The sequence below is a fragment of the Lampetra planeri genome, chromosome 35 (genome assembly GCF_965212315.1).
Source record: "Lampetra planeri chromosome 35, kcLamPlan1.2.h2, whole genome shotgun sequence".
Classification (NCBI taxonomy): Eukaryota; Metazoa; Chordata; class Hyperoartia; order Petromyzontiformes; family Petromyzontidae; genus Lampetra; species Lampetra planeri.
This window is the reverse complement of record NC_136141.1, coordinates 1,184,126-1,208,652: the sequence shown is the minus strand read 5'-3', so window position 1 is coordinate 1,208,652 and position 24,527 is coordinate 1,184,126. Positions and strand designations below refer to the sequence as shown.

At 45.7% G+C, this 24,527-nt stretch overlaps 1 protein-coding gene across 2 annotated transcripts in view; it reads right to left on the bottom strand.

Annotated features, from left to right (window-relative positions):
* The window catches only part of LOC144730179 (uncharacterized), a 28,508-nt gene extending 5,194 nt beyond the window's left edge, over positions 1-23,314 (bottom strand). Inside the window, exons 1-3 of one of the 2 annotated variants that reach the window (XM_078610783.1) lie at positions 22,836-23,314; positions 18,698-18,765; positions 1,533-7,616 (exon numbers count right to left, since the gene is read on the bottom strand). In XM_078610783.1, the coding sequence (XP_078466909.1) occupies positions 1,533-7,601 (6,069 nt within the window). In that variant the 5' untranslated portion in view covers positions 7,602-7,616; positions 18,698-18,765; positions 22,836-23,314. The remainder of the gene's footprint in view (positions 1-1,532; positions 7,617-18,697; positions 18,766-22,835) is intronic. The other variant, XM_078610784.1, reaches the window with a different exon arrangement.
* Positions 23,315-24,527: the final 1,213 nt, after the last annotated feature.

The following is a 24,527-nucleotide window of genomic DNA, read 5'->3' as shown; positions in this document are numbered from 1 at the left end:
CTTGCCCGTCCAACTCCTTTGATAAAAACTGCAGCAACAGACCAAAGAGCAAACGGTGATCTGATCGCGTTTTGAAAATATATTGACCAAGAGGAAATGCTCGTAGATACGGCTTCACTCGGCTGTGTTCCCTCCCTTCACAGCTGAAATATTATTCTGTGTCGCTTGACGCGTTCCGTTATTCATGAAAGTAGTGGCTACTACCAATGTGACGCGGTGCTGACTGGCCGAGAACAGATATTGCTGCCCAGGGCTACACTCGGTGGAAACGATCCAAATTCTTACGGTTATTGCTTGCAATATATCGTGTCAAAATATTTTTTTTATCTACATTTACTTTTTTTAAATGTTACATATCATGACATGCGAGCTTGCTTCGACATACACAAGATATTCAAACGGAATATACAACCTAACCATTTTACATAGCTTTTAAAAGAGAATGATTTTAATTGCTGTCAATACGTATACAGCTATGCTCAAGTAAACATCTGATGAAATTTATAAAAGCAAACGTGTTTCTGCTGTGTAGGGAACATATTGTAACACAAGTTTAAAATGGCAAACAATTGCAAATACTTGTAGATAAAAGTTACAACCTGCTATGTAACCAGAAATGAAAAAATACTATTGCGGTATATATTACTGTTACAAATTCCAAACATGCACATCACTCAACTCCTCCACCTTGGGAATATCTACGTCACATGACAAACACGTGGAGGTGATATTATGCAATGTGATAATCGCAACATAGATCTGCAGGGAAACGTAGATTTTTCATTCGGCTGTTCCACGGCGAGGCAAGTGACACCGCCGTGCGATAAAACGGGTCCCAGCTGTGCCGTGGGGTGCAATGCGAGAGAGTTACCGCACACCGACGACGCGGAGAGCCACAATTGCAGTGGGCGCACCGCCTGCTGTAGATGCTGCTCTACCCTCGTATTCGTGGTGTGCCGGGGAAGGTGGCAGCTAAGTTTAGGACGGAGACGCAGTCACGTTTCGCAAACGATCCCCCCCCCCCATTTACTGCACGAATTGCTGCGGATGGCCTTGTAGGTGCAGCAAATGAATTACGCCCACGGCACGCATTTACTTAGGCGTTTATTTTGCGTTTCCGCAGCAGGTCATGCTGGCAAAGCTAAAGCAAATAGAGCATTATTTTAGCAATACTTTTTTCATTGGGTGCCACATCAGCATTGTATATATACGATGTCGGGAATAAAAAATATGGGGAGGGCTACTTTATTCTGAAAGGCTTTAAATCAGCGCTGAAACAGAATCACAAAAGACTTGGTTTTAAAGCCATAAGGATGGTTTATGATGTCATTAATATGGATAAGATTCAAATGTGCTTTCGTAAAGCTGTACTTTGATTTTAAACAATGGCTTATGCTGGTGAATGGTACGTGGCGAATAAGCTCCTGTTTTTTGCTGAGAGAGAGATGAAGGGGTTAGAGCACAAGCCAATGATTTGTACAAGACAAGGTCATATTGCGATTATGATTTCAAGAATGCAAAGCCACACTCACAACGTCACGAGCAATCGCCACCGCTTCGAGCAGTCCGTAGAGCCGCCCTCCGACGAGGAAGACGTCGCTAGTCCACACGGCGCACGGCTGGTGGACCCAGAACTCCTCGTTGTCGAGCGGCACCTCGGGAGGCGGCTGCGCCTCCGCAGTCGGCGACTCTTTCTCCGCCGCCTCCTTCCTCCCTTTCCTGGAGCGACCGTCCGAACTCTTCTCCACGGCCCCGTCGCTGTCCACGCAGCAGTAGCAGCTGGGTTTGCGGCAGCGCGCCCCCCTCGTGCTCCCGCGTAACGACGCACAGTTCTCGTCCGTGGAGCCTGCCCGTGGCTTCTTTGTTCCTCTGTGGTCGCTCGACCCCGCCGGTTCGGCAGGGCTGGCCTTGTGTCCTCCTTCCTCGGGCTCCTCTGAAACTCGGGTCGTCTCGCTCGCGACCTCGGCATCCTCGCTCGGGCGATCCTTGCTTGGGGCCGACTGAGGCTTCCTTGCCGCAGGTGCGTGGCCTTGTGGGTAGTATGGGCCAAAGAGGTCCCCGAGCTCTTTGAAGTTGGCAGAGAAGCCGCAGAAGCAGCACACGAGCGCACCCTTGTTCTGGGTGTCCGTTACCACTCGACCCATCACAAAGCAGGACGACAATGGAACGATGTGAGAAACCGTTTGCGTGAGCGCTGTGCCAGATGATTTCTTTGGTTTGTCTAATTTAGACTCCTCGTCATTGCTGTTCACAACAGTACACATGGACTTCAAACTATTCTTGTTTTGCACTCTGATGTACGGAGAGAAACATTTGATTTTCGAATCGGTTTTCTCTTCAGGCCTGTGAGACAAAGATTTAAGCTTTATCTCAGGCTCATTGGGCTGCACTCTGGGTCCAAACTGCTTTTTGGGTCGCCCCCTTCTCTTTTTTGCCACTGGCCCTAATTTCTTTCCTTTATTGATCATCTTTCTCTTTCTGGTCTCATCACCCTTTCCAGTATTAGAAGCGTCATGCTTGGCTGTACTCTCAGATGCCGGTTCTTTTTTAATAGCACACACAGGCTTGTCTAAACCCTTTACATACGACCTACACTGCTGCTCTGCAAGCTTTGCGCCTGAACCGGTGGCCGATGCTCTGACTATGACTGGGCCTGTAGCAGAAGGCCTAACTGCTGGGACATTAGATGCTGTTTTTACAGAGTTACCTGGAAGCCTGACGTTTGGCGAACACAATGTTGGTCTGACCATCGAACCAGGTGCTGCAAGGCGGACAGCCAGGTTCGGTGTTTTGTGTCTGAACGTCGGACTTGAAACCATTGGTCTCGTCGCTGAACCCGAGCCAGTGGGTTGCACTACAGCAGGTGGAGCCCTCGGTCTGCCAACAATTCCAGGAGTCCTGGGTCTGGCAGTGTAACTCGACGATGTTGGCATATTAGGTGCCGCAGGAAACCTTGGTCCGCGATATAAAGTAGATCGCCCAGGAGGGGACAATGTGGAAGATGTGTTGTAAGCATTGTTTAAATTAACTCTGGACCACTTGGGGGACGAGGTGGATGCCTTCATTATATTTTGGGCAGAATTAGCATTTTGAGGTACAGATGTCGTTGGGAGTGCAGGAAATGCATTTGCCCGATTCATGGCATGGGGCGGTGACTTCACTGGAGGCATTCCTGGCTTTGTAATGCCATCAGAGTTTGGATATTTAAATGGCTGTAAGGATGCAGCTTTTCTGATTCCCTTGTTGGTCCCCCCATGCATCTCTTCATCGCTGTCCCCTATTGTAATCGTTACTATCTCAGGAGAAACTACTCCCACATTACCTGGATTAACATTCAAATTAGTCTTCTGCTGCGGAGCAGGTAAAGCCAATTTATTGTCAGATTTATCCTCTGGCTCGACCTTAACACGATGTTGATCAGTGTTTCCTGACAGAATTGCTTCCAGACAAGAACTATTTGTGTGTCCATCGGGAGTATTGTTGGCCGAAGAAGAAATTAATCGTTTTGGCGATGTGATTTTCTGGACAATCTCTTCCAACTTCAGTCCTCTGCTCTTTCTTGGAGGAAGAATTTTTGTCCTACCCGGAGTTGGAAGGTTGGACAGACTTTGTTTACAGTGAGAATTTGGACTTGCTTTTACCTGGCTCTCATTGACAACCAATGCCTGCTTGTTAACGTTAGCATCTAACGACTCGGAACGTGGTCTCTTTAGAGAAAGGTCTTTAGCTGGTTGTTTGTACTTTCTTTTCATAGAGTCATTTTCTTCCTGGTCATTGCGCAAAGCAAGCTCTTTTCGTGCAAAGTTTCCTTTCGACATGTCAATGGCTATGGTTGCATCCGACACCTGCCTCCGTTTATTCATACCCTGCCTGTAATCAGCTGATGCAGACGGTTTTGCTGATTCTCCCATTTCTCCTTTAGAGTTGGTAGTCGAATTTACCATTTGGTGGTCCGACGGAGTTTGTCTGATCTGACTCAAAACCCTGTTAGAGGGCGAAGCGGGTAGAATGGGGCCATCTTCCGCAGACATACTTCCACGAGGGGATGTCTTTCGTGGGCTCATCCTTGTTGGATACACGGGACTGTTGGGAGGACCCTGTAATTTCTTTGCCAGCTGAGGGCTGGTAGCAGGACTGACACTCACTCCAGCAGTTCCAGGCCCTTTAATGTTTTCAGCCGCGGAGCCTGAACTAACTCGACGCAAAGGCCTTTTCCCTGCAGCCTCTGTACTTTGTTGTTCTTCGGTCCTCTTGCCCTGCTCATCCATCCGCTTCTCATTTCCATCGTCGTCTATGGTTCCTTTTTTGTCTGTTGGTGAAAACTGTGGCCTTCCAGACCTTCGCAATGTTGGCGGAGTGTTCTTGTTCCCTGTCATGTCTATGCCTGCAGATGGTTTTGTGGGCGACAAGCTGACACTCTGATCGCTGTGCACTAGTGGAGAGGGTTTTGTTGTATGACCGTGAACAGGAGACCTTTGCTGGCCATCAATTGAATTTTTGACACTTGGCCTACGTCCCGACCTCTTTCTGTCAGGTGTAACAGACATGGAATAATCTATGCCCTCGGCACTTGCCGCTTGTGCAGGAATTTCCAATTTGAGTTTTTTAGCCTCAACATTTCTTCCTGGCTTTTTGGAATCGTAAGCATTCACTGGGTTGGGTTTGCCCATTGCCGCGGATGGTGCCGAATGAGCTGTGATGGGCATTGCGTGGGCAACGCTTCTTACAGGTGATGTTTTACCACCCCTAAAGTAACTACCAGGGGCATGTTTTTGTGGAGATTTACTGTGTTGGGAAAAATCAACAGCAGACTGATTTTTATCCATGTTGGCTGACTGTAAAACAGAAGACCTCGTATTGGACCTCGGAGATTTTCTGCTGGGGATTTCAGATTGATGGTTTGATACACACTCGCCCTTGGAACCCAACAGCTGATCAGGTTGTTGAGATGCAGAATTCCTTTTATTAACATGACTATCGACACTCTGGAGTGGAATGGAAAGGTCACGTATCAGCTGTTTCATCGAAGACATTTGCTCGTGTTCAGATTTTTCTATGAGCCTACTAAAACTTTCCAAAGCAATGCGACTGTTCTCTGCACTATCCGAGCATCTGTCAGATGACTGAGGGGGCCCATACTTTGTGGGAAACCCACCCTGGTGGTCTTTATTGGGGGTGTCTGTACACTGTGAATGATATCGGGCATCTGAAGCTTTTGCGTTACTCGTATTGTTGGCTTCTTGAACAGGTATTGCCATTTGGCAGGACTTGCCCATTGTGCTGGTGGCGTTTACATGGGACACTAAGTCACTGGTAATTGGCCTAGAACTCATATTTACAGCATTTTCTCTATTTACATTTATTTCCCCCGTCAGACTGTCCGCCTCCCGTTTGGTGGGATCCTCCATTCCTGAAGATATAACGCTAACGCACTGAAAAGGCCACCGCTCATTCATCTCAGTTACTAAGTTTGTGTCACTTTTTTCAACTGCACCACCTTGCTCCTTACGCATGACGTACTCCTTTGAGGACATGTCAATGCCATCCCTTGAAACAATAACGCCAGGACATTTGCCATCTCCCTTTGTCAAGTGGTTTCCTGAAATGGGTTCTTTAGGAGCTCCTACCGAGTTTCCAGAGTCTTTGTTAACCAGTCTGGGTTGAGATACAGGAGAGATCAACTCTGTGCCGTGAGATATACTAGGTGCTGGCTGCTGTCGGTGCAGCATGTAGGATGACGACAAATGACTCTGGTGCAGCTGATCTTTGTTCTCCAAGTGAAAAGATTTCTGAACATCGGTCTCCTCGCCAAACAGCATCCGTTCGGAACCGGCCGGGCTACTGCAGTTGCTGCTTTTTATCGAGGATTCGACGCTCCCTGGCTGTTCACGCAACGTTTCTGACTTTTTTGGTGACCGTTTCCCACCCTTCTTATGCGCTGCAAGAGGATCCGTTAGCAGCAGTTGTTGAACGGTGTTTGGAATGTTCTCGACCTGAGAACTGAGAGCGTTCAAGCTGCTTAGACTCGGGTCCATCCTCCTGCTTTCAGGAAGAGGTGACGCTTCCTGACTTCCTGCACCGATATCTGAAGCTGTTCTGATGTCCAAACCTGTTCCGGTCATATTAATACCACCACTGGTATCAGCTCTCTTATCAGTCCCTTTCCTAATTATGTCCAAACTTGGCCCGGGTCCGCACTCAGAAACATTTCTACCATCGCCCGCTGGTTTGCTGCCGTCAGAATTGGACACGGCATCCAAGTTAATTCGCATCGCGTCCATGCACGATCTCGACTCGGTCGCACTCCTGACATCTGCATTCACCCCACCATCCAAAGCAGGAGCCTTGAAGTGGCTGTTTGCTAACGTGGTGGACGGGTTTGGGGAGTGCAGCAGCTGTGTCATGGGACCCCTCACATTGCCGGTGAGGGGCGTTTGAAGATAGTGGCTCCCTTCAGGGCTCTGAACCATGGGAGAGGTGTTGGAGCTGTATGGAGGGGACTTAATTTGCTGCTGCTGTGGAGCTGGAGAGTGTGTGGATGCAGGGCTGAACGGTTGGTGGTGAAACTGCGAGGGAGATTTCACCCCCATGTCTGCATTGCTGTATAGGTTAATCTGACCAGCAGCTTGACTGTGGGGTGTTGAGAACTGACGCTTTTGTGTTGCCTGCGCTTGCTCAAAGCCGGCTGCCACTGCTCCTTGCTGGTACCCGAACCCGCCACCCTGATTACTGTAACTGCCGCCACCTCCACCGCTAGGGAATCCAGTTAAATGGGCATCGTACTGCGACATGGTGAACGGGTGCGACTTTGGGTTGTAATGTTGCTGAGACTGAAAAGGGGATGGTGAAGATGACTGGTAGTGCTGCGAAAAGTGCGTGGGTGTCGGAGGGTAGTGGGGTGACTGCTGCTGCTGTTGCTGCTGTTGCTGCTGTTGCTGCTGTTGCGAATGTGACATGGTGGACTGCGAGAGGTGTTGAGACAGGCTGGTGGGCGGCTGAGACGTCAGCGATGTCGGGGTTGACGCTGGGTGCTGCGACAGAGGCGTTGGCGCCGGCGGAGGGTGCTGGGAGAGGGGCGTCGGGGCAGGCGGGGGATGCTGGGCACCCCCCGAGTGCTGCAGCTGCACCGTCCGCACGCCCTGCACAGACTGCTGCGATGGTGCCTGCGTCTGCTGGTAGTGCGGCGAGGAGAAGGGGCTGCTGTAGCGGTCCTGCTCATACAGAGCATACGGCAGCGGTGTCGACCGCGGGCCCCTCCACTGCAGCTGCCCCTCGCTGTTGTACTGTCCTATGTAGTTGCCATCTTGGGCCGGGAGGTAATTACCAAGTCCCGTGGCCGACTGCGCAGCCTGCGGTGGCTTGGCCCCGGTGTAGTAATATCCACTGGGATTGTTCAGATAGCTGTGGTACGGGTGCTGGCTGCTGTAGTAGTCCCCCGCCCCAGAGGCAGAAGGGGGCGGTGGCTGCTGTTGTTGCTGTTGCTGCTGTTGCTGCTGCTGCTGCTGTTCGAAGCCACGGTACTGGCCCGTCGCTTGGTAACCCTCTCTTAATCCTCCTGGTTGGGGGTTGGTTATACCCAGCTGCTCGCTGAACGACTGCATTTTCTCTCACAGAACCTGAAAATGCAACAACACGTTTTGTATAAGCATCGGTTATATGAGCAGCAGCGTCATGTTGTGTCAGGTCTATCGTTGCATCTCCCTCTACAAAAATAACGTATAATGTTGCCCGCTTTTATTTGCAGTTATCATATTTGCATAATATACATATTTGAAGAGGAGTTGGTCTCTAGCACACACTGGCACAAGCAACGTTTTTAAATCAAGTATAAATGTAGCACTTATATTGGCTACGATTAGAAAAAGGCTGGTGGCCATTTTTGTGAGGCTGACACGCAACCATGTGAACCTGCACAGCGCACTGTCCGGCACTGCGTATAATCATCGCGTCCATTAGTTTGTGCTCCAGGGTTAAACGGTTGCCAGAGGAATGTGAGCACGTAGCGCGACGTGACGCACCGATAGCACAGCACCGATAAGTAATGCTCAAACGACAGCCTAAAAATCTATCGCAACGCCCATTGTAATATACACGTGGATAATCTGCCAGTGTATGCAAGACACATGGGTTTGTCTCAAAAAATCGTGGACAAACCGAAAAATGAACAATAGCAGCTTTCGTACCTTTCTAAAATAAACCTAAAAGTCGCCATGGCAAAATCTAAATAACTCCCAGAAACAGATGACTATTGTGCTACCAATAATATGTCCAAGCATAGCCAGCATTGCACATTATAATACCTGCACGGGAGTCAAGATTATTTATTTTAGGATTTGTTTGAGGCATAAACACAAAATGCATGCTGCTTGATAGCCAATGTTTCATTTCTGGCCATATTTGTATTCAAAAATAGCACTACCAAAAGGGAGGAGTATTTGTTTACAGAAACAGCTCTTGACGGTAGCATAATTTTAAGACCATGCCAGAAGCAACTTCTTGGAGGCATACATGTGTGCAGAAGTGGTTTATTGTTGGCATGATTTTAAAATGTATAATGGGGATTATTTCATGTAAATTTGGGTACCCATGTTTCTGGGTTTCACTTGACTGTCTTTCTCAGTGACAGGTACGACTGATTATCATGGAAATCCTTGGTTACATTTTTAAGCCCTGCCGACCACTGTACAATAAGCTGCATTTAAAACACTTAATGAGCATATCACAAGGGATTATTTGTTCGTGCAGATTATTGAATGAATTGAATGAATCATGATATGAGATCACTGCTTTTCTTTCCTTCACACAGTATAAGCCATGATATTTTTACAGAGTAACAATGTAATACAAATTAAAGAATAATACTATCTACACATTTATCATGGACAGTATCTTATGAGGAGCAGGCCAACCATCTCCTGGCTAATCACTAAAATAAATATATAAGCAAACAATACGCACCAATCTGCAACCAATCAAAATTAAATGGGTGTTATTTTGTTCATCAATTGCAAAATTAGTGCAAGATTGAGCCAAAACCCAAGCATGTAAACACCCCCCCCGCACCCATCCGAAAAAAAAATTAATCAGATGCAAAGGATTCTCTTTAATTATAGGTCTCTGCATCTTTGTTCCTCGGCACCGACGCGCAGATAAAAATAAATTAACGGAGTGGATATTTTAAAAGCCGAACGTCAACATACGCACGGCATAAGGCCTCCTTCGGCCTGCATTCAGTGTACGGTGAAGACTGATATTTTTCTTGGCACAAAACCGTTCTGTGCAAACAAGGCCACATCTCCATACGTCAGGAGGCCCACACCATTGAATGGCGCCAGCGCAGATGTCACACACGCCTACATTTACTATTGTTACCGTCATCTGCTCCCCCCCCTCCCACCATCCTGTGCGTACAAGTCTCCTGGCAGCGGTGGAGTGACGGGCAGGTTGGGCTGCAATGCCTTGCATTACGCAGACAGTGCACGCGGTAATGAGAAAAGGACCATTGAGGGACCGGTGGACTGGCCAGACGCATCACATACATCGTCGCATGCTTTCAACGCAAGTGTAAAAAAACCTCAACAGAACCAGACCTTGCCACTGGCGCATCGCCCCCGAACATCCAAATGCTCAGTTCTCACAGCCCACGCTGAAATTCTCTTCCGCTAGCAACGGCGAGGCAAACCTATGGACAGCTGTTTGCACCAAGTACGACAAAAAAAACCACGAACTGCAGGCAACGACATGCTTTGTTTGTTCCAGTTATCTAGTACCAAGCGCACACGTAAATGAACTCTGCATTATAAGAAAAACAGACAATGCAATAATAAAAAACATATAAACATACGAGTCCAGCCAATGTGCACTTGCAGCGCTGAATCCTAACTCCAGTTGCGGTAGTGTGCGGTTGTAACCGCACAACAGCGGCCCTCCTTTGCAATAGCTTTAATAAAGCACCGTGAGACTTCGTACGCACCCCCGCGTGAAGGCAGATTTAATAATACAGCTCCATTGTGCTACGAGACATGCATGCATGCTTGCTTCTGCTTCGTGAAGTACACGAACCGTTATGGAAAGTGGAAGGAATATTCTCGTATGGCCACAATCACGGTGTGTTACGTAATAACTTAATTGTATTAACACAGTCATTTGTTAGGATGTTTTTTTAATCATTACATACCTGCGGACACTGTGCACCCGACACAATAAGACACATGATTCCATTCGCCTCATTATCCTCCCCTGTGACCATATGGCACCCTTAGCATTTTATTCCCAGCAGCAGATTCCTTACGTAAAGCTCAAAGGTAAACACGGTCCTTCCTTCCGCAAGCTGCCGATTCACATCTGTTACAACACAAACCGCACTGTATAACAGGACAACATTTGGTATTTCTTACTGGGCATTCACATGAACGTGCTTTAACATGATTTACTCGAGGGTGTTTTGCCTTTTCAAGATGCGTTTACCATTAATCAAAGTGAGAATTCAGAGGTTAGGAAATCAGTTACTGTCATTGTGAACATAATTTCTGTTCAGATGAAGACATAGCCTATTTCATGTTTATTTCATTGGCTGCTGTATCAATAATAAAATTGCGTATTTTATTCATTCTCTAGGCTGCTGTAACACACAAGGGGTATTTTTTGCACCCAGAAAACACACGAGAGCACAAACATTTGACCAAAGCAAAATCAACTATGGTGGTGGTGGCACTATTTAAGGATGCGCAGATTCAAAGGCAGCCTACATTTGCCCCTCCCACGACAAAAGCACTACTTGCAAAATCCCTCCGCGGGAAAAAAAATGTGCCGTGTGTTAGCCCAATGGTTGGGTGGTCTCGTGGAGAGCAATATTTACCAGCTACCACCCAGATTGCAGTCTTTCAAGTGAAGCCTTACATGACCCACAATGTTTGTCAAATTAGGATAAATTTTATTCCAATTTCTCTGCTCAACATAACAATGTACTACGATATTTGTCCAGAATAATGATTTGCCTATTGTGAGTAAAAACTACACCGAGGACGTGAACAGTCTGTTGATCCACATTTATACTAGAGGGAGGACAGCACTGCGTATTTCCTACAAATATATCGGCACGTAGCTCAATGTTGCCGAGCCGCAGACTTAATGCGCTTGACTTTTCTAAACGAAAGGCGGTTTTGTACTTGGCATCGACCTCCTCAGTTGACTAATCTTAAAAGAAGTGCCAACCTCAATGCCGTGGAAACAAAGGCAGCAGCAGGGCACAGTGCTGGGCTATATCTACCTTCTGGTGTGCAGCCGGGAGAATGTGTGCCACAGGCCCAACGGACCAGAAAGAGGGGGTCTTGTCTTTGTTGTTGCACATTGCCTTTTGAGACTGGAAACCCACAAGGAGATGCAACTTAGGAGGTGATGGAGGTAAGCTCAGCTGCTGCACCTTGTACCAACATAATCAAAGTCCTCAGCCCAAAGCAAACTTCTTATATTTTGTCTTAAGAGCCGCTTTGCACGATTTGAAAAGCCTCAAAACATATAGAATAGGGCAAGACAATGTATTCATCCCACACACAGCCATCAGAAGCAGTACCTGCTCAACTGGCCTGATGTGATTACATTCCCCCTCCACTTGTGGTATTTGGCACACACCGGCATCATTTCCCGTGCACTTTTGGGCATGCATCAAATGCTAAATGTGCCCTTTACCGGCGCTTTATCACAAAACGCCTCCATCTCATTACAAATTTAAAATAGAGCATTAAAAAAAACATACTACAACACGCAGCTTGCTCGGTCACACAATATCAGGATATTTTGTGGAAATGTCGTCGTCTGCAGCGCTTTATTTGTAACATAAAGAAGGGCTCTCATAGAGATTTCATACATTTAAAAAAATTCTACGATGTTGTAAAAGTTGTACACTCAAATTTGACGAAGGTAACGGCAGCAAATTAAGCTTTGTCATGTGTATTTGTCTTAACCCTTAAACGTTTGGGCATGTTGGTAGAATATTCATGACGCAACCCAGTTCATGTTTTCCCCCTAGCTTCCTCCTAAACGTGTGCCAGTCCTATCATGTTTTTTTCTTGTTAAAAATCCTTAGACTTGTTTTTCACTCGGCAGCCTTTTAAGTGTTAAGTCACATTGTACATCTAGAAATGCAATGCAGTACGCGTGCGTGCGCGCACACTAGAATAACCGCATTAGCTACAGATTTCAGATCCCAGCAGCAATGTCCATCGCGCCATGGCACGTTTGCTCACATTTACCCAGGAATTGCCAATGAATCGTACAGAAGGACAGACTGCATTTGCCAAAGTGCCTATGCAGGTGTTCCGTGTAATGATAATATACAAAGCCGTTTGTACATTGTCCAATTTGTGATTTTTTCTCGGCAGGTCACTTAAGTGGTCAAAACATTGCACTGTGATTGTTAAATGCTGTAATTTTATAACGCTGTAATTGTACATTGAATACTGGAGAGGTATGCCTCGGAGCACAAAATGGACATTTAAAAAAAACCAATTATTTTCAAATAAAAATCCCACACGCATGCGCGCAGGAGAATGCCATATTTATAGAAAGGTCGATAAAAAACACACAACCGCACACTTCAGCTTAAACTCGCCCCCTGCCTTCATATTATGGCATTCCACTAGGTCTCACTGAAGGCAATAACACACAAGTTGCCATAGCAATAACGGCTCCAAAGTCGCATGCCGCTCATCGTCCCGATGCTGCGTGGATACCACGTAAGGCAATCATTTCATTTACAGCCCTTTGTCAATCCACTGCTGAATGAAATCTGCTCCACGCTCATGTTGATCACTGAGGTTGTTTGACAATACTTCACCATGCTGGCAAGTATGGGTTGGTGAAGCAAGGGAGAAAGGCCAGAACCGGTTTACTCACTGCTAGTCTAGTAGTAGGTTGTTACCCTTTAAACTGGTATAAAAACTGACACCTTTATACAAGGCATCATGTTGGAATAACCACAACACAAGCAGTCAAAATGCAAACAACAAGAAACAACTCTGATAATGATATGCACTGTCCTTGAAGTTGATTGGTCCACACCCGAGACAGCTTTTCTTAGAGCCTAGTCTCCATTGGTGTTGGACCAGATGACGCCAAAAAGCGTACAACTCAAAGACAGCGCACTGTCAGAGTATTGAGAGCTCGGGGTAAGCATTTACACTATGAGACCTCCTTTACCAGTGGCAAAATATAGTAATAGGTTTTTACCCTTTCAACTGGTACAAAAACTGACACCTTTATACAAGGCATCACCTGCTAGTCCTTGGGCCAGAGTAGAAATCGGTACCACTTAAGGTCTTAAACTTTAGTACCAAATTTATGCACATGGCTAATGAGAATTACTTGACAAACTAATTTCAAATGGTTATCACATCATTCGCTGTCATTGGCCACATCTAGAAATTAAAACCACAAATGTTATGCGACCTTGGGGGTGGTACTGACAAGTGAAACATCGGGTCTAGGCTCATGGACTTTAACAGCCGTAGTCAGGAATCAAACTCTGGTCGCTGGATTTGTGGCACAGTGCACATATCACTGCACCACCAGGTAATAGCACAATAAAAAAAATCGGCAGCTCATAAAAACATGCCTCATGCAGACAAATGAAGGATTTTTTTATGAGACGTTCAGCAAACAGTAGGAACAAAGCAATACCTTGTGTCTCTGTAAGGCTCTGACTGAATTTACAGGTTCTAAGCATTTATGACAGTACTGTAGGTTTCCTACCATGCTAAATAACATGAATCTTAGTCGTGGGTGGTGTACTATTGTGAATATGCTTAGGATGCGACTGCTGGCCATTAAATACACAAACACCATTTTTGTGATCCCCCAATTATTGAAGCTGTCTGGCAATCGTAAAAATAGTAAGCTTGTTTGACACGGCCATGCTCAAGATTTTGATGTCGGAGACACAATATGCCCATTTAATCTAGGTTGCCACATTTCACTTGCCGAGAAGGAATACAATTTCATAGCTGAATACAAATCTCGTATGTCCACAGTACATATTATTTTTAAAATCACGAGTTTTTTTTTTATATAGCTCAGGCATGCTTATCCAAGCCCATTTTGCACACCCACTGGACATAGGGTATACACTATGGTTAAGCTTTTAATGATTGCACATACTTATTAATGTAGGCTGCCATCAGGCAGTGTTGTATCTGTGGACAGCATTACATTGAGAGCAATCTGAACTAACTTAAATACATGCGACAGTCAATTTTAGCACAAGTATTTTCCGTCTGTTTTTCCAACCTCATCCAAGTTTTGCCCTATATTTAGCAGTGGAAAGAAAATTATTGCAATCAGTGGAAACGTGTAAAATCTATTACGTAAATGCATGTAATATTACTGAAATGCCAGGAATCGTTCAATTGGCATGAAGTGCAATGGACAGGCAACAATGGGTGGCCTCATTAACCACGGTCTATGGTAGTTCAATGTGTTTCAGTTGTTAAGTACTGTACATCAATTTCAGATTCCGAGTAGGCGTATTACAGGATTGTCATGTGTTATGCATATAAAGCAGGGCACTCTTATGCAAAAGCAATAAACAGCCATGGTCTCTCCATCGCTAAATGAAGGCATGCGCCAAAGTCATTGCCATCAATAATGGTCCTGTGAAGATATCCATCTCACTCATGTGTACCGCATCGCTCCATCTCCATGGTGGTCACTCTCAAGCACGTTTTCACCTCTGGCTACCATTCTTTCACCAGTTTTGTGGCTCGGCCATCATCCTTCCTCAATTTGCTATGCGCCAAGTTCACCTTCTCAAGTCAATACAATGGCTCTGATCTGCATTGGTTCACGGATCCACACACTTCTCTCGCAGTGTGATTCCGAGCATTCAATCTGCCACGCTGCTTTATGCTTTTGTTCAATTTTCTTTGTCAATGTCAATGTTCCTTATTCATACATCAAAGTGGAAAAATGCACCGACTGAAAACGTTCTGCTTCTTCGATACCGACCGGTAAGGTGCTTTATACACTAAGTTCAGCTTTCCAAAAATCACTCCATGCACCTCCATTTTTGCCCCTTTCATACTTTTTATCCCAATCCACATAATTTTCACACCTCCAATTAGCACGCTGCTAAGGAAGTTCAACACACAAACATTAAAAAACTTCCCCGGGGCATGCAAATTTCCGCATTTTTTGTTGTTTCTCCAAGCATTACAAATCATGTTTCAGTGGCCATCCAATATCTGGACATAAAAAAATTGGTGACAAAAGTATGCAAATTAAAGCGTTTTTCTTTGTTTAAAGCATGTTTTCTCTTCAATCTTTGAAACTGTGCCCCCCCAATAACCTTTCCTGAATGTGGCACCAGCTTTATTATTTCCCAAAACCCCATTGTATTTTATGCTTCTTATTTACTCACTAAATAAGCAGGTTTCCCAAGAGCAATGGGCACCACCTCTGTTTTGCTTCAAGTGTTATCTCTGATGAAAATAAGGGGCGGACAAAACACTGGCTCACTCGGCAAAAATTTCCGAGTCGCCGGCTTCATCTCTTTTGTAAAATTGTCGCCACATCGGCGTGATGCTGCAATGGGTCGAAAACGTTTTTATTATCGATACATCTCAAAAGGGCACTTTTGCAGTAATGGCAAACAATGTCCCTTTTGTGAATCCCAACACGTGGTTACAGGGCATTGTTCTACTGATGATTGTGTCAATGGTAATATGCCCTCAAGACAAGTTGTGTCCAATCCATTGGATCTATAAAAAGCAACACATCGTTTTGTGGTGCACCATCATCATCGGCGGCATTACTGCTACGTGTCTATCACGCACTTTTCTTTACATCAGATCTACAATGGTATAAATACAATTGTTTATGCAACACAGCATCACATGAAATGCATGCATTTTCTGAAAATTGCACCAATAAGAACACCAGTCTGCATAGCAATGAGATCTGAAGGAAGTGTTTCTTATTGCTCGTTACATATCCCTAATGGTCTCAGGCAGAAGTACAGAACAATTCTCCTTGTGTCAGAACTAGCGAAAGTATATCCCCTGTTCTTTTGAAGACCGCATACAGAGCTTGTAAGCATTTATTTTTTCAATTGAAATTATTTACACACGGTAGGTACAATATATTGCATATAACCAGTTTACTGGGACATTATTCTTATCTTTAAAGAGATCCCTACCTATTTCAAAATACCACATCTATACCCAATAGTAAATCCTTTCGTGTTATGGCATCATTTATACTCAAAGATGTATGTCATATTGTACCTATAATTTTCAAAATTAGATGTATGAAGGGCACTTGAGCCAGGAAAGCTTGAAGATCAAAACGTCACTCGTAGGGCCCGATTGCCATCATGGTGGAAACTCTTTTCTACCTGCTATTGGGTAAAAAGGCTGCAAATATTTCTAAAAAAAGGTCACGGCTTTCAGGCGAGCCAATTGAGGCTTGGAACACCATAACCCAACTGAGACTCGGCTTTTGTATTTCATGGAACTCCAGAAAACACATCCCATCAAAATGATAATTGTTTACTCTAATCCTTAGTATCTGCATGTTGTTTGGACACAAGCCAAATGTGAAATAGTTTTGGTCAAGGCATGTGATCTGTCAAGAATTTGACCAGAAATTTCTCACTTTTGCTTTGTAAAGTGAAATATTTGTCCAAAATGGGATTGACACAGAGTCCTTGTTTCTATCAAATTTCTCCGTCATTAATTACCAAATCACTCAGAAAGTGAAGAATGTAATCAGATTTTAGAAACTAAGCGGGGGTTGTTGCATGGCTCATACACTTGATGGGAGACTGCTGGGGAACACCAGAAATTGTACGCTTGCTCTGCAAAGTGGCCAGAAAATGGCCGTACTTGTTTCCTCTCACAAACCAAACGTTTACAAATTAGCGGACCAAACATTGGAATGCAGGACCTTCCGTATAAAGGGTTTTGAGAAATTGTGAGGGTTTCCTGGGCATATGAATGTCTTTCTTACTATTATACGAGCACTATGCCAATATTGTGATATAGGTGCCGGCAATATTGGAGGATTCAAGACATTCATTAATTGAAGAACATTTTATATTAGGTTGCCGTTTGGATGAGCAACGACATGCCACGATTCGCAGTTCTTTCTTCAATGGCTCCACCACTTCAAGAATCAGTGCCTTGGATTTACAATGGGATAAGCATCAAGAGGAGGTAATATCTGAACTGTGTGGAGGTCACAGGAAGAATAGGTTAAATCAGGGGATTTAAAACAAAAATGTGATATTGCCATTAGCACACACAGCACTTATGCGAATTCGGTTCACTCAAAGCAGGGATGCGGCACTGTTGTAAGAACGGGGTTTTGCGAGCACTGCTGGCCTAGAAGGTTATTTCCGGTAGAAGAGTACAGTTACATGCGATGGATTTTTTTTTTACAAGCAGCCGGGGAAGAAGTACGTAAAAAAAGCCTTGAGGCAAGTCTGGGTAGAGCTGACCGAGCCCAATCTTCTCCCCAATACTTTCACCTTTGTCGTATTGCAGTAATGCAGCTAAAATAAGCACAGGCTTAAAAAAAAAATGTTTTACACATGAACGTTAAAACTGATGTTGGTGTTTCTAAAGCCATGGTAATCTTTTACATTTTAATGATGAATTTCCCCATGGTAATGAAAATCCAAGATGCCAACTTCACATTCTAATTATGCCATTTATTTACTCAGGAAATATATAGTCGAGTTATTTTCCAGAGGGTCTTATACATTGCGATGTTTGGTCATTGCTAGGGATGTGATTATGCATCGCGTCACCATTTAATATTGACTTTTAAGCCTTGCAATACAAGGATTGAATGTCAAAAGAATCAATAATTATTTGACTTATGCAAATTCTGCTGATGTAACATTTATGCTCGCAGAGTAAACTGTACAAAGGTACAGACAAACGTGAGAAAATACGAATGATGCAGGAAAAGAGACCAAAAAAATACCGATTCTGGCACAATCACTAGTCTGAATTCAACAAATCACTGGGAAGGCGAATCTTTTACCCCCCTAAGCAACACCAGTAATGAGTGTATAGGCAGGTGGGAGGAAACTACATAGCATACGGAGAAAACCCCACGTGTACACGAGAGAATGGGTGACACTGGCCACTGCCGTGTCCTGGATACCCCCACTGCCCCACACCTATAAAACCTGTCAATCCCTGGTGGGGTCACCCTTACGAGTACTATCCAGGCTTCAATATCCCATTGTCTAGACGGGAAATTCAGATGTTTTTCTTCACCACTTCTCAACGGCACAGTATTTTATTTCACAAAAACCTTCCCATTATCCACGTTGACCGTGAATGTTATGCTATAATTTTATATAACCACATGTTTAGATTGACCATAAATTTGTTTTAACAAGTCAGCGATTTAGAAACCACAATAAAACTACTTTTACATTTAAAAGAAAAAGTTTTAAAAGAGGAAGCGAATATATTACCAACAGATGAGTTACAAGCATAGAGACATTTCCAAGAGAGGCCTGGAATGCAGTAAGGTTTATTTTTACTGCAAACAAAAGAATCGCTCAGTAGGAGCAATAACGACCATCAACTGAGCTGGTCACAAATGTGGCTTAATTAGTCCACATAACACTGTGAATGAAACATTCAGACAGGAGATGTAAACACAGCACAAACGTGTATTGACTGACCTCATGTAGTGGTAAGAATCCACATGAGTGGTCAGCAAGGTCCCAAAGTGCACTTCAAGGGTCATACACTGTAATGAAAAAGAAACATCAGCTTGCACAGTGTCTTGTGGTCATTACAAAGTCCATGTCTCCCTGCTACAACAAGCAAGAATAGTACTTATCTCCATTGGTGACCGAGACAGTGTTTTAGAAATTAGACGCTCGTTTGGCGGGAGAATTACCGCTGTCAATTTCCCACAGAGCAGTTCTCGTTTTACTGAACATCGATGGATGATGAGCTAAACCGATAACCCCTCACTGGTCACTATTTGAACTCACAGCTTTTCTGTTTGGGAATCAGGAAATCTGACAAGGGAGTCACAAGCAGCCTGAATTCAGTAACAGGATGCAGTCCAAATCGAAGCTCAATTAAGATACGAATCCATCAGAAGCAGGAATGTTGAACAAGCATTGTTTAATCGATTATTTTATTTTAACGTCTTCTTACTTTACACGCAATTGGTGATACTTTGCAGTTGATACTGTACTCCAAAATAAAATGTACAGTACTGAGTTAGGCAAAGGTATGTGAAATATTCATGTCGGCACCAGCCATTCTACTGTTGTTACTGCAACTACAACCACGTGCATCTTGAAATCAATGTGCGCGACGTTGTACAATGGTGAATATGTGAAGGTACTGTACGCAAAATAAATAATGCCCATCACGGTTACGTTGACGTGGCTGCACTACAGCACAAATGTGCGGTGCCGACACACATTTAGCAAGTGCATTCTTGCGGGCTCCCTGTGAGGAATGCAAATGTAACCAGACCCTCCTGACAGCTCCATTTAAACCCCCTTTAATGTGTAGGTGGGGTAGTAGAGTGGTGGCACAGTGATGAGTGCACTGCACCATGAACCCAGAAACCTACTAAGTTGATTCGCCACCTCGGCAACATCAACCGAGAGTGATATTTGAAGCGGTCCATGCGCCCTGCCACCCTCCTTCACCAAACCACTCCAAACCAGTTTGGAGGACATTTCAACAAACCCCCCCCCGCCCGCCATAATCGACAGGCGTGGGGAGAATTTCATTCACCTGGTACGCTAATAAACTAAGCCATAATGAAACCAATTCACAGAGAACCTGCCTGCACATCCTCTCGCATGAGTTGGTAGCAATGCAGCTGCATTTTATAACTGCAAAACGATCGTGATGATAATGCCTTGCAATAGTGCCTTACATTCTTGACTTGGCGATGACAATTCACAAGGTGTTTTCAACCATTGGCTTGTCTGCCGAGTGCACCCATGAGCTTCAGCACTTTTACACAGGTATAAAAGTTACACATCCATGCCACTGCGAGCATAAACACAGCACAGTAGACGTACTAGCTTTATAGAACTGGCTGGCTATTGTTGCCTGCTGCTGTAACATTAAACCCAATTACGCCACTTTCCAGTCGAGGCCAATGCCAAGAGTCACAAACACTGTAACCTACAGATTTCGTGTCACAGTCTCCCCTAAACCTATTTTTTTCACACCCTTTCGTGTTTTATATTTTGTTGTCTTTGTGATTCCCCTCCCCCCCACCCCCTTCTTCCTCGCAAGAATTTCCTTCCTCAAGATAGTCTTTTATCTGGTTAAAAAGGGATTTGATGGATGTATTTGCGCATATTACTTAACGTGGCCTAAAATGTTCACTCATGCCGCGAAGGGGTTCATTTAATCACAGCACAGCACGTATTGTTGTGCAATCGCGTTCTTAATGGCCTGTATACAGTACACAAGGCCCTTTTAGCTTTCACGTTATGAAGTGGACACTCGTGTCGAGCCAAAGATGACAACATCAATTCCAAGTTCCTCCGAAACGTTACATTTACAAATTGTTTAGGGGGACAATTGCCTCTGACTAAAATCACCCGGGATGGGTTCTATCCCCCGTAAGACTTCAGAAAGCTTATCAGGTTTTGAGCCTGGATAATGGGCGTCCAGCCAGCACAAATAAACAGGTTTTGTAGGCGCTGCAGGCAGCAGAGGGCAGTGGTGAAAATTCCATTGTTATGTACTCAGCCCCCCCCCGCTCTCATCCAGCGGTGGATTGACAAGCCGGGGTAGTTGTACGTGCAAGACAATTGTGCAAACAAATTGCCGCCTTTAAAAAAACACTCGTCCCTCTAAATATAAATACACCGAAGCTATAATTTAAAAAAATGTCACGCTTGTCAAATCGGACTTTCACATTTTAAAAAGGGTACATTCTCTCTTTTTTACGTTATTTTCTCATTTCCACTTTCACACATGCCCGTGAAGTAATAATCTGGTCGCGTGATATATGAGAGCTGGCGTTATACCAGGGCTTTGATCCTTTTTTCAATGTATCTGTTTACACGATACAATGCATTGACATGTATGTGTTTTTATGAGAAACATGCATTTCTCACGGGTTGATATTATGAATGTACGTTTTTTTCTTCCAAATCGGCACCGAAATATGTTGTACATAACATACTTTGAATTTGAGATCTCCCCTGCAAAATGTATATGTCGGTGTGTATGGGATCCCACCGACGTTTAGAGCGTTGCGGTGGCCAGATGTTTACTACCTCGCCTGGTACGCAGGAGGTCGTGAGTTCGATCCAGACCCTGCTGTATATTTGGATTTTGCATGTTCTCTCCGTGGTCGCGTGCATTTTTCTCCGTGCCCTCCGGTTTATCCCTCCACAATTAGAATCAACATCACCACGCGTTCAGAGCATTTGGCTGATATAAATGTCCACGTGATAAGCCACTTTGTTAAGCTATCATTTGTGACCAGGTTGCTTATGAAAAAAAGCTTTCTCAGTGGGCCTTACCGGCTAAGATACATGTTTTAATAGTTCACGTACTGAAAATATAAACCACGACAGTATACAACCCAGACTATACAGCCTTAAAGTTACACGTTGTTTTGTGGACAGTAGTAAAACTAGACGTGGGTCAAGAGTAAGGTTAAATGTGTCATGGTCTTGGATTTAAATGACAGCAAGATGAATCTCTTTGGTCAAAATAAGTGTGCGTGATGCCAGCAAGATAATTACCGATATAAAAGTTAAATGTGGTGAACAGAGAGGTGAAGTATTTCGCAACAATAAGGATTCCATATACAGCTATCCACTTTTCAGGCCATCAGTAAAACTGAGTACAGTAACAATAAATGATTGGTCTTACATGTGCTTACTGTTGTAACGTTGTGTGACGCTGCGAGTCAGCGGTGGAGATCCAAAAAACATTGCAATGTGTGGTTACATCAACCCCGGTAATGGTGAAATACACCCGCAATGTCTCACGACGGTCAAAGTTAACACTATTACGGAGATAAGTCGTTTGAATGCTGGTGTGCAAGGGGGCCGAGATCCACCACCCCCTTCTCTCTCGTCTGTGGTAAAATCTGGGCCTTTCCATGAGGATGTGACTCATCACCACCGGTGGTGGGTTGGTGGTGGTGACCTCAGCCTCTTGCGTGCAACGCACTTGCCCATCCGCCACGGTTCCAAGCGACACGGCCACAACCGATTCCCATTAAACCACTTGCGAGGGTGACAACAGAGGAAACAACAACAAAAACATCCACCGCTAATTAAACGCAGACGCGGAGAAGAAAAAAAAAGAACGCGCAGCGTAGTAATCGAGAGCGAGCGAGGCCTGTGACGCACCGCAGCTCTCTGCAGCGAGCGACACGCAAAGTCGACAAATCGACCACGCCAGCAACAGTCGCAGTAACCACATCCAAGCGTGACCACATCCAAGCGAAGGCAACCACACAGTAGTGTGTTTAATATAACAAGGGGAGTAATTGGGAGAGTTCTATTGCGAGCAACGCGAGTCGCCACGCTTGACGAGCACACCCGCTATTATACTAAACATTAGATATTAGCCAGCGCCGAGGCGGGGTGCCCCACACACACGCGGGGCGACGGGCAGACGAGGCCTGCGACTCGCTGCAGATAGCCACGCTTCACACGCAACCATTTCACAGCAACCTCGCACGAAGGCACCCACACACACCGATGATAGCGAGTGTGTAGATAGCGGATAGAAGAACAGAGTGTGTGAATGGAGGAGTGTGGAGGGAGAGAGAGAGCAGAGCGGGGTTGGGTGCGTGGGGTCACGTACGCGACTGCCGGAGCGCGACTCGGCCCGTAGCAGGCCCCGGACATCACCGCCTCCTCCTCCTTCTCCACCTCGCCTCTCAAATCCCTTGCTCGCCAACAAACCTACTCCTCCCCGCCACGACTATGAACCATCACTCGTTCGTATTGGTCCACGCAGATTCAACAGCCGTATCGCTTTCTCGATCGCGCCTCGCGGACGCCGCATGAGCCGCAGCGCCAGGTAACAGCCGCGCGGCTCCCAACACAACTACTGCCACTACTACGACTAATAATATTTTAAAATAAACGACCGCCTTGCTGCATTCGCGCTATGGCGAACGTCGCCGCGTCACGCGAGGTAACCGCATCGGTAACGTCTGCTATGATTAATGTATCCTGTGCTGGTGGTGGTGGTTGATGTTGTTGTTGGTGGTGATGTTGGTGGAGGAGCGCGCTGCTGTTTATTGACGCCGAGGGCGGCGCGCGCAACAAAGAGCGCGAGGGGGGGGGGAGCGCGGGCGGGGGGGGAGACAACCGGAAGGGGCGGGGCTAAGAATGCGGGGGGGGGGGGAGCGCGGGAAGGGGGGGGGGACAACCGGAAGGGGCGGGGCTAAAACGCGGGGGGGGGGGGGGAGCGCGGGCGGCGAGACAACCGGAAGGGGCGGGGACTAACAACGCGGGAGGGGTGAGCGAAGAGCTCGGGCGGGGGGGGGGACAACGATGCGAACAGAGTAGGCGGGGCTTAATGACACGTGAGAGGGGCGGGAGCGTGGGTGGGCCGGAAGAGGCGGAGTTCAGAGCTTGGGGGCGGAGCGAGGCGACCGGTGGGGGCTAGAAGCGCGATGGGGGCGGGGAGGAAGCGGCAGCCGAAAAAGGCGGGAGAGCGGCTGAGCGCGCCACAGCCGGAACAGCAGCGGCGGCTACCATTACACGAGTGTCGACGATTTTTTTGCTTCAAGATCACTTTTATTGTGCATCAGCGATGCATGGACAGGCTACACGAGTTGCAAAGTGTCTGAACCTACAGGTTTGTTTAATAAAAAATATATCTTACGCGTAACAATAACTCAACAAATTCCTCACGAACACTGCCTTTAAAGGAAAACATGTCGATAGGCGATGTTTCTGATAATAGCCCTTCACATCACACGGATTATTCCAGGCACGATTTGACGCATTGTACCGTGAGTGCAGTCAAAGATTGAATCTGAATCGCGAGATTGTTCAGGACTCCCACCCGTTTTAACCCGTTCCTCATCCACGAGGTGGGGGCGCGCGAACTTCTCGTTTTCGCGCCAAATCTCCATCGCGACAGCCCCTCCCTCCGCCCCATCGATAGATAACCCCTTGACCCCCCCCCATCACAGTGCAGCCCCGCCCCTCTTCCACGCATCACGTGACATGTCGAGTCCCCGCCCCTCGTCAGTATGGCCCCGCCCCCACACACACGTCACTTGGATTCTAGATTTGAAGCTTTTCGTGACTGCAAGTATTCATATTTTTAGGTTTTTCGGTAAAGTCACGTAGGTAAAAAATTAATAAAAGTAAAATATATTTTATAATATATTTTATTTTTATTTTTTATAAATTTTAATTTTTTACCTACGTGACTTTACCGAAAAAACCTAAAAACACGTCACTTGGACACTGGCCAAGCCTCGCCCCGGTACACATGAACGTGTCACACACGAGCCACGCCTCTTCCCACCACGTG